The sequence below is a fragment of the Jatropha curcas genome, chromosome 2 (assembly GCF_041381405.1).
Source record: "Jatropha curcas cultivar XTBG-Jc1 chromosome 2, XTBG_Jcur_1.0, whole genome shotgun sequence".
NCBI classification, from domain to species: domain Eukaryota; kingdom Viridiplantae; phylum Streptophyta; class Magnoliopsida; order Malpighiales; family Euphorbiaceae; genus Jatropha; species Jatropha curcas.
The window spans coordinates 24021545-24032378 of record NC_143152.1 but is presented as its reverse complement, the minus strand read 5'-3'; the positions used below and the strand labels follow the sequence as shown (position 1 = coordinate 24032378).

Here is a 10834-nt window from a genome sequence, read left to right as displayed (position 1 = left end):
ACCATTTTATTGTTAAAGAAAAAATAAATAAAATACTTATAAATTTAACTCAACAGTAACAATCAAATTAATTAGAGTATACTGTATGAATCCTTGGTTTCAAATATTTATACATTAAAAATAACCGAAAATAAACATGATATTTAAATATTAAACCTAAATAATTTTTTATCTTATAAGGATAAAGAAGATAATCTCAAAATTTTTTTTGAATGATCAGATATGTTTTTCTTTTATTAAGAAAAAAAAATAAAAAATTAGGATTCAAAGCGATGTTTATATTTATTACAAACGTTGGCTTTCCGTGTGGAGCGGTCTCAAATTTTTACATTTGTGCGGAATTTGCACGTCAAAGGTTCTCCATACGGCGTCGTACATTTAGACTCGGAACCCGCAAGACCTGATTCTGACAAAACAACAAATGCCATTTTCGTCAAAGTAAACGTCGGGTCTGTCAATCCCTCTCACTCCTCCGTTCAATCTCTGCATTTCTGGTCGATAGATCTCTCCAGCTCCATCACATCCACCACCACCATCGCAAATGACGAAACCACCCTTCTTCCCTCTTTCTTTCCTCATTATCCTTTCCCTCTTCACCCTCACCGTCGCCGAAATCAAAACCTTAAATATCAACAACGATGATCGACCTATGATCCTTTTCGAGAAATTCGGCTTCACGCATACTGGTCACGTGGGCATATCCGTCTCTTCCGTCTCTGTATCCTCCTCTATCAACGCCCCTAACCCTAGCCCTTCTCGTCTGGGCTTCTTTCTCCTATCTGAAGAGTCTCTCCTTCAAGTCCTCCTGGAGATCCAACAAAACCCGAATTTTTGCGTTCTTGAGTCTCACTATACCCTTCATCTTTTCACTTTCCGCGATCTCTCTCCACCGCCTCTCTCTTCATTCGATCGATCTTTCCCTGTAACAGCGCCAAATGAATACTCTCTTTTCTTCGCCAATTGCGCGCCGGAGACGCGCGTTTCCATGGCGGTGACAACGGAGCTTTACAATCTCGAGCGTGATGGATCTAGGGATTACCTCTCCGCTGGCCTTACACAGTTACCTTCCCTTTACTTCTTCTATTCGGTTGCATATCTCGCTTTTCTTGGCTTTTGGATCTACATTTGCCACACGAATAGAAGATCTGTACATAGGATCCATTTATTAATGGCTGGATTGTTGCTAATGAAAGCGCTTAACTTGATCTGTGCCGCGGAGGATAAGCATTACGTCAAAGTCACCGGTACTCCTCACGGTTGGGATGTTCTGTTCTACATTTTCCAGTTTATTCGCGTCGTTTTGCTCTTTACGGTGATTGTTTTGATTGGCACCGGCTGGTCGTTTTTGAAGCCATTCCTGCAAGAGAAGGAGAAGAAGGTGTTGATGATTGTTATTCCACTTCAGGTCTTGGCTAATGTAGCTTCTGTGGTGATTGGTGAGACTGGGCCTTTTATTAAAGATTGGTTTACCTGGAATCAGGTGTTCTTGTTAGTGGATATTATCTGTTGTTGCGCGATTATTTTCCCTATTGTGTGGTCGATCCGGTCTTTGAGAGAGACCTCTAAGACTGATGGGAAAGCTGCAAGGAATTTAGCCAAATTGCAACTGTTTAGACAATTTTACATTGTTGTTATTGGGTACTTGTATTTCACAAGGATCGTGGTTTTTGCTCTTAAGACTATTGCGGCTTACAAATACCAGTGGGTTAGTAGTGCCGCGGAGGAGACAGCTAGTCTGCTGTTTTATGCAGTTATGTTTTATATGTTTAGGCCTTTGGAGAAGAATGAGTATTTTATTCTTGATGAGGAGGAAGAGGAGGCTGCAGAGATGGCTCTGAAGGACGAAGAATTTGAGCTTTGAAAGGGAAACCCACTGAGATGCAACTTTTCCTGTTGCAATGTAATATTTCCCCGGTGTTTTTTAGCTGATAGAATTATATGGTTCGCTCTGATATCTCCCTTCCTGCTCTTATTTTGCATTTACTTTGATTTGATTTTGTATTAAGTTTCGGTTCAACTCTTACAACAAGTTTAATATTAATTGTGTAGTGGCTATAATATTGGTCAATGGATTTTTCATGTCTTAACCCGTTAACTAGTTCATCATATAGCAGTCCAAATCTTTTGCAACTCTTTTAACTGCTGTCTGGCTGGATGTACTGCATTCTTTTATTATTGAATTACTTAGATGTTTGTCTAATTGGTCTTTTACTTAGTTTGGATTTTGTTTCTTGCAGCATCAAAGCTGTTGGCATTGAGAATTCATGTTTTTTATTGTGCCGTCAATTTAACAGAACTAATCTGTTTAAGCATTGGCTACTGACTTGATGATGTGATTTAGCTAGCGTTATTTGTATTTTTTTGGTTGTTATTTGTCTACTTTGGTTTCCTGGAATATCGTTAGGAGGTGCTTGCTATTGCATGATGAAAGTACCTCTTTCCATCCTCCTGACAATTTAGGCCTATAAACGAGCGTGAGCTTGAGCTATTTAAAGTTATAGCTGGAACTTGATTTGAGCTTGAGAAATGGAGCTTTGGCTTGGCTCATTTATTGTTTGTAGTTTTGAAAAATAAAGTTACACCTTTACAAGCTCGGACTCATGCTCTAACTAGACTCAATAAGCTTATCAAACGACCTTTTTGTGAGTGAAGTCTTGAGCCATTTACGAGCTGCACCTCTTGTAGAGTTTATTGTACTCTAGATCCATACCGTTTACACCTCAACATGCCTCTCACAGCGGCAATCAAGAATATTGGTGCAACTTTCATTATTTTGGTTTGTATTTTATTCTTCTCTGTGTTGGATCTGCTTGCTCAGCTGTTAATTTATACGTACAATGTTTTCATCTAAATAGCCTTCTTTATTGAACACATGTAAAAATGTTCCTTACAGACTTATTGCATGACCCATTTATCCAGCCTGCACTTGCCCATTGTTCAGTGTATAGGAATAGGATGTTGTGTTAGGAATTGGACGTTGCGCATCTTCTTTGGTTAGGTGATAGTGGGAATAATATGGTTGTTGAAGCTGATCTGTTTTTGCCGATAACAATTATTGTTCATATATGCAAAATAAGTTTGATCTTGTGTTCTATGTTCTTCTATAAGGATGGCTTTGCACTTAACAAAGTGCTCGTTATTATCATCTGATTATAAACTATTCCCCAGATTTATTCTTATGTATGATTTTCTTCTATAAATATCTCTATATTTTGCTGGAACAGTCTTTTGGATTGAAGTGTCTCACACGCTGGATTTGCCAAGAGTTGTGATGATAATGTCTTTTCTATTTCCTAAAATTTGCACTTTGCTTTGAGACTGAGAATGTATGTCGGTTAGTTTCTTTGATAATCATATTTAATATTATTAGAAACTCAATAATTGGATTTTATGAAACAACAAATATGGTTTACAAAATTTTACTTTGTTTTAATTCTGTATATATTTTTATTTTTTCTCCTTTTCTAGAATTTTATTTATTTTTTAATTATCTAGTATCATTTATTTATTGTCCAAATAAATATATAATTATAGAATTTGAGTGAAGAAATCTTATTTGCTCCTAAAACTAAGAATATTAATATTGTTGCACATTTTTACACTTTTCATAATTCATATTACTAGTAACAAGTTTTTAGAGTTTTTGGCTTTTTTTTATGTAAAATATTTTGATGTGTGGTTAGTAAAATTTTTAGAATATAAATTTTGTAATTTTAAATTATCTAATAAGTATTTAATCCGTCTAATATATAAGTTAAAATATTCAGTAAAATGATTTTGCAAGTTGAAACGTTGAATAATTACAGGTTGAAGTTGAATCGTATAATATATTAAAATAAAAGTTAAGTTGGTACAAAGAGTAAAGGGACAAGATTCATAACTGAATGTATGCATTAGCCAATTACTCAAGTCACTGTTATTGAAATTCTCTGCTTTCTCTATTCTTATTTATTTATGCATAATTTTCTATATTTCAACTCTAATATAAATCTAGCTAAAATTTATTCTCGTTCAAGAAATTATTTATATAATAATTAATGGTAGTTCCACAAGATTTAACAATTTCTGAAATTAATAGTTTGTCTGAAATTTAAAAATTGGAGTGTAGAGTTTTTGTTTTTATCATGTTTATGTTAAATGATTTAATATCGGAACGTAATTTTATTTCATAATTTTGTATTTCTTTGCAATTGCTCTCCAGTATCCACTGAAAAAAAAAAAAAAAAAAAAAATCATAATCATGCTTCTGTCTCGCTTGTCATGTCCAATACCGAACCGGATGGGCCAAGTTTCTGCCACAATCGCATTACGAACATCTTGGACTTCATTGTCATCTCTTGCAACCTGATGCACATCCAGAAAATCAAATAAATCAAATTAGTAGGGCAATGCATGAAAATAGTAATTTAGTGAATGTAAAATATAAAAATTCAGTAGAATAAGTACAAATTAACATAATTATATATATAAAAATGTAAAAAATTATAAATTAAACCGTAAAAAATCGGTGGGGCAGGTGCCCCCATTGCTTCAATTATAAATCCGCCTCTATTTGCAACCGAATTAATCCAATCCAATCCAAATACAATAAGCTCATTTCAAAGAACCGAGGACCAAAAGAATAGGGAGAGATGGAAGATGATAGTAATATTTTTACTCTTTGCAAAATTTCACTGCACAAATACTTATATTACATATGTTAAATTATTATTATATATTTAGGATCTCTATCAAAGCTTAAGAGCATAAATTTTTTTTTTCTGTGAAATAGTTATTCCACATCTAAATTTAAACCAAAACTAAGAAAAATTATTTATATGAAATAATCATTTGTTCTCTCTTATTTTATGCTATTTGATAGTCTAAAAAATATGATCTCGAGGAAGTGATAATACTTGTATTATATTTGATAGTTTGAATTGACATTAACCCTTTTTTAGGGTTGGATTTATCATTTTATACAAGGTATTAGTGTCGAGTTGGTTACTCAAATGATGGGGAGCAATATCCGGACATTATCTCCTAATATCAAGTTCACATCCCTTTTCTGTTATTCACGATTTTGGAAATCTGGGGATCTCGGTCAAGCAGGTGCTTATCAGATGTCCCCTCAAAAGGTTAGGTGATATTTATGCCATCAACTATCAATCTCGGTAAGTTCTAGTTCACCTGGAAGCATCGAACCCACTCGCGCTCAGTTTACAGGGTGTGGTGCTTTGTTTAAGTAAAAGGGAAAGGGGTTTGATCGCCGTGACTTGCTATGAGGCTTCTGCTGCATATTTTTGGGCCTAAAATTTGGCCCATACGGGCTGCGAGTTTAGACGTGGGCCCATTCCTGCAATAGTCGTGGGAATTTCTTTGTTATATAAAGTCTTGTGTCCTTACTTTTTGGGATTTTTTGTGATTGCTTCCTAATAATAATTCTCTTCCAAACTTAACAACTGCTTCTTTGTTCTTTAGGTAACTTCTATTACCTTTCTATTTGAGTTCTTACCTCGTTGCTTTTAGCTTTTTGCATTTAAAATTTCTTAGAAATGAGTTCTAACTGTTGAAATAAGGCTAAGGCCCCAGCTTATAAACCTTCAATCTCCTAGGTCTTGAGGACGAGCAAGTTGGTTTGGAGGAGGATAACCTCATTCTAGGAGTGGTGAAATTTGAATCGAGTTCGAAAGATGAGGTGCAACTGATTTGGAGGACATTGCAGGATATGTCTTCTTTCGCCCATAGGACTGGCTCAGGTCCGGCTTCTCAACCTGGGTCTATGCCTCCTATTCCCCAGCTGCGGGACAAGACTACACCTGAACAATCGCCAAAACCAAGGGAGAATAGGCCTACTCGCTCTAGGCAACAAAATGTGAGGGTCAGGGATTTAAGCTCTATATTAACCGAACGCGATCTTGAGGGTATCTGCACATGCTTCTTCATTCATTTGGAATATAAGACGAGGGTCCCTCCGGCAGGGATGAGAGCCAATACTGGGTTAGACCAACAGAGCTTACTTGTCTACATGGAGGACTACTAAGCGGGTGTGAGGTTTCTCCTTCAGAGGATCCTCTTTTCCTTTTGTAATGAGTGGGGGTGACCGTTGGCCAAATCGCTTCGAACAACATTTGAATGCTACTTGGTACGGATACTCTAGCTCGCCAATAAAATTTTGAGATTAATGTGCATCATCTGCATGCCATATTCAACTTTGTTTGGAGAGGGGCAGAGGATCATCCGCACCTTTCAGTTCGAAAAGCATACAACATATTCCCCTTGAAGAGCTCATCGATTAAAGGGAAATGGAAAGAAAATTTCCTTATTAACCACCCAAGGATTTTGGGGTGCCTTCTCAATGGGGTTGGGGGTCTCCCCGCCTTAGACGTCCTTGGGACCTAACTATCGCAGAGGTTAGGCAAGTTAAAGCGATGAAGCGGCACACCCTGAATCCTCCTCCTTTTCTTTCCTTGCTAGATTCCAACATCGCTGTGGGGGTGAGACCCCAAGCTTCAAGGAGGAGGAAAGTTGCGAGAGATACAGGGTGAGTTAGGTCTTCTAGGTTGTTTCTTGTTCTATTACTGACTTTTTTTATTTAACTTATTTTCCTTTTGTAGAGATGGCTTCAAGGCTTTCAAATGAGATGAAAGCACGTCTGGCGACAGGTTGGGATCAATTGATTGCCACTCGATCTAGGCAAAGTCCTAAGGGAGGCTCGGGGTGGTAACGACCCAGTTTAAGGCATTCTAAGGTGACGATAATAATGTCTCCTGTACGCACTTTCGTGGTCTAGCTATCTTCCCCTGATCCACTAAGTGTATCGGCTTTTATTACTCCAACTGCTCGTCCTGCCAACCAGAAGACTACTGAGCCAAGGAAGAAGAACAAAAGGCAGCGAGGTGGAGATAATGAGCCCTATTCTTCGGTGTCTGAGAAGGGGCTTAAGCTGTGGACCTCTATGAGGAGGAAGTATGGGAAGGATGCGTCGGCCAGCAGCGACCAAGTTGCATTGGCTATTGCTGCCCAGTGTGCTCTTCCTAACGACTTGGCTCGTTTAGAAAGCATGGAGGACGAGTTGTTCCTTGATCAAATTGACAGCATGTTTCTGTGGTATTTCCTCTTACATTTCTTCTACTTTGCATTTTTCTCTCCTCTCTCTCTTTGCTTATTTATCTTCTTATTTATTTTTTTATTTTCCTATCTACTTTAGTTGGTGAGTGACCCACAATGATAACCGCTGCAGTGTGAGGGAGTTACCGGAACTAGTTGCCACCTTGATCGAGGACCTAAAGGTCGAACATGTGACATCTCGACCCGGCAAAGCAATCCTAAGAGGACAGGTAGAGCAAAGCTCCTGGCTAGCTTCTAGGATGGCAAGCTAGCTATGGATGGTGAAATGTGGGACACATGAATGAATAGAATCATATATCGAAAAGGGGGAAAATAATCATCAAAGACGCCTTTTGGTGGAATGGCTTGGAGAGTTGGAAGAACTCCAGGGTTAAGTATGCTTGCTTAACGGAAATCTTAGGATGGATGACCACCTGGGAAGTTTCCCATTTCACCTACGGGACAAAACTGTGTGGATCTTGCCAATCCAGTATGGGATAGAATTGGCTTGATCCGAAGCAGAAAATTCATTTAGTGGTTGATGTCGGGCGTGAAAGAACATGCGAAGTTGGAAAGGTAGAGAACTCCGTTCAGACCCAAGCGCTAGAGCATAACTGTTATGTAGGGGTTCAAACTGACCTCACTCAAGCAAAGGATACTGCAGTTATGGCCACTCGCTTGGTCAATGATATGTTACTGCATCAATTAGACCTTACAGTGGCTAAGCTTCGATCTAGATTTCCCGATAAGGATTGAGGCTTTGTTAGCGAAATCGATGCATATCAAGACTTGAAAGATGACGAGGCGGCTGTGGATGCTGGTGTATTGGGTGGAGATGCACAGAATCCTATTGGGGTTGCATCCTCTGGACTTGAGAGGGGTCTAGGAATGTCAAATGCACTTGAGTCCACTACTCTTACTGACTCAGGTGTTGTTGTGGACGAGCCTACACTTTCAGTGTTATGGGGAAGGCTCGACACAACAACACATCCACCGTCAGTTAGTTATACATCATAGTGCAAAAATTTGCCAAATGGCTCTGGGGGTCAATGGTTCCGTCGTACGTTTCAAAAGCAGGCATCTTGAACTTGTGTGGGAAGTGTACTGGCATGACTTTTGGGGTTAATGGTGAATCATTCCTCAACTCAAAGTCAGTGTTATCACTTGTCTATCGGAAGTTTTTCAAGATTTGTAACGTCTTCGCTCGGAATTCCTCCTCATCATTATAACTTACGTTTCCAAACAGGGAAGTGGACTGCACATGGGTTTACGTTTTGTTCTAGGTGTCTATATGCCAAGAGGATTCTTCATCTGCCATCTCTTCTCCTACTGGTGTATTTGCCATATCACCTTCATCGGTTGTCATGTTGACGCGGCGTCCACCCTCCGGGGAAATTTGCGTCACGTGCTTATCCATTATTCTCTCTAGGACAACTGCAAAGTTGTTATGAGCCTGAGTGAGCATAATAGCTACTTGTGGGTCTAATGCCGACACGTCTAGGGGTGTGGACATTAACTTTTCAACCGAGTTGTAGGCTCTATCGACTTCTCCAGCTCTTGCAGTGGTTATTTTTTCCATTGTGTTGTGGGAATGCTATAATGCTTGACATAGTGAGAGAGGTGAGCGAATGCTCTAAAGATATTGCGGTTTTGCTCGGTTTATGCTCACTGCATCAATTTGATAGTCTCAAAAACATGATGATCTCCAAAAGGTTATAATACTTTTATTGTATTTGATAGTTTAAATTGATATTAATCCTTTTTAGGGGATAGATTTATCATTATATATAAGTTATTGGTGTCAAGTTGGGGGAGCAATATTCAGACATTATCTCCTAATATAAAGCTCATATCCATTTTCTGTTATTCATAAGTTCGAAGGATCTTAGTCTAGCAGGTGTCTGTCACCAATCAATAGTAGGACTGAAGTAAAATTGACCGAATTAGATTGAACTAACTTATTCGATTTGATTTCGTTTTAAAAAATTTAGTCCAGTTTCGGTTTTAATTGAAAAATCAAAAAATTATTTTAACTGTGGTTTGATTTTCAAAAAAAAAAAAAAACATAAAAATCAAATTGGTTTAATCCAAAAATAAATCAAAATAAAAAGATAATCAAATTTAATATATTATAAATATTTATCAAGGATAAACTGTAATTTATATACATTACAAATGAATAAATTTCTCCAAATAGACAATAAAGAAAAGATTTTATATATACAACCTTAACCTTCAAAAAACGGAATCAAAACCCAAAACAAGTAACAAAATCCTATTGTTCTCTCAATAACCCTCTTAGATTTTATGAATCTATCAAAACTGGTTTGATTATATAGATTTCAATTTGATTTTTCTTACATAAAATTTTGATTTGATTAGTTTGTACTAGTTTGGTTCGGTTTTTGTTAAACCAAAAAAATGCTGACTCCTAATTCAAAATGTCAGTAAGGTTCGAATTCTGCTCTTTTTTCCCTTGAGACAAAGGAACAACTATTTCGTTTCCAACCATCAAATCAAAAAGAGAAGCTAAAACTAAAGCACGTTCTTGGTGGCCACACAATGAACAAAAGCTATCATGTTCTATTCACCTTCTTGTAGGTAGCAATAAGAGCCGTGACTGTGGGGTGAGTAAGGGAGACGTTTTTTTTTTCTTAGTTATTACCAATATGACTATCCAAATTAAAATTGTGTATCATTTTTATTCATAAAGAGTTAAAAATCACAAAATGCATAAGTTTAGTTATTCACTTTTTGTAAACAATTTTTTGTGGCACTCTATACTTTGCAGAAATCTATTTTATTATTTTAAAAAATAGGGATTTTAATAGCATTGCACACATCTTCGCGCTAACAATAACAGTTAATTTTTATATGTAAATGTTGGTTTGAATAACTTTTGAAACAATAATTTTTATATTTTTAATTATTCAATATATATTTAATCGGTCTAATTTTACATGTTGGAGTATTTAATAAAATGATTTTATAAATTTAAAAGCTTAATAGTTTAATTTAATAAATTAAAAGTAGATAAAAATAAAAATTATTGAAGCATTATAGAATTTAAGTAGAGGGTGTATTTAAACATTGGGCCTCAACTATATGGTGAAAACTTTTATCATATATGCAAAAAGGAAATTTATACCACAATCATGAATAGAGGGACTCGAATTTGAGTTACGCATTCGTTGCTTGGGACGGAAGCCGTATGAGTATTTTAAGTTATTCGCTCCGCTTCTATCCGTTTAAAGAGGATATAGACATTTATAAATAAGTATATAACATGTATGTATAGTGAAATTACTAACTTTAATGGATATGAGTAGAGAACGAGTATAGATCTTTGAATACTTGCTATCTTTTACCCACTATACTAAACGAGTTCAGTAATGGATACTTGCACGTATTCTATCTATCCATTATTATAAGTAAACAATGTATCTTAAATAAATGTATCCCGCCCTACTTCTATCCCTAATTATTACCTACTATTTTTGTGTTTTAAAATAAGAAAACAGATAAATCAGACGTAATTGGTGAAAAAATAATGGGTTATATCTCAAGTTTTTTTTTTTTTATTAAACTAGATTTCTCAAATATGCATTGCACATTTTTTGTTTCTTTGATTTTTACTTGCAATTTGATTTTATATATAATTTTTATTAACTTTTTGTCATTAAATTATAATATTATTATTAATTTATATTATTAAAAATCTAAGAGTATTCATAAAATAGAAAAG

The 10834-nt window shown here is 36.2% G+C and overlaps 1 protein-coding gene across 1 annotated transcript; it reads left to right on the top strand.

The window, feature by feature from the left end:
* Positions 1-334: 334 nt before the first annotated feature.
* LOC105636236 (protein CANDIDATE G PROTEIN-COUPLED RECEPTOR 7) lies at positions 335-2095 on the top strand. Its single transcript, XM_089718382.1, has one exon. It carries the CDS (start codon positions 542-544, stop codon positions 1859-1861), a length of 1320 nt encoding a protein of 439 aa, XP_089574508.1. The 5' UTR covers positions 335-541; the 3' UTR covers positions 1862-2095.
* The last annotated feature ends 8739 nt before the right edge of the window (positions 2096-10834 follow it).

Bases quoted from the DNA above. Each gene is read 5' to 3' on its own strand.
- LOC105636236 (XM_089718382.1), top strand. From the start codon at position 542: ATGACGAAACCACCCTTCTTCCCTCTTTCTTTCCTCATTATCCTTTCC.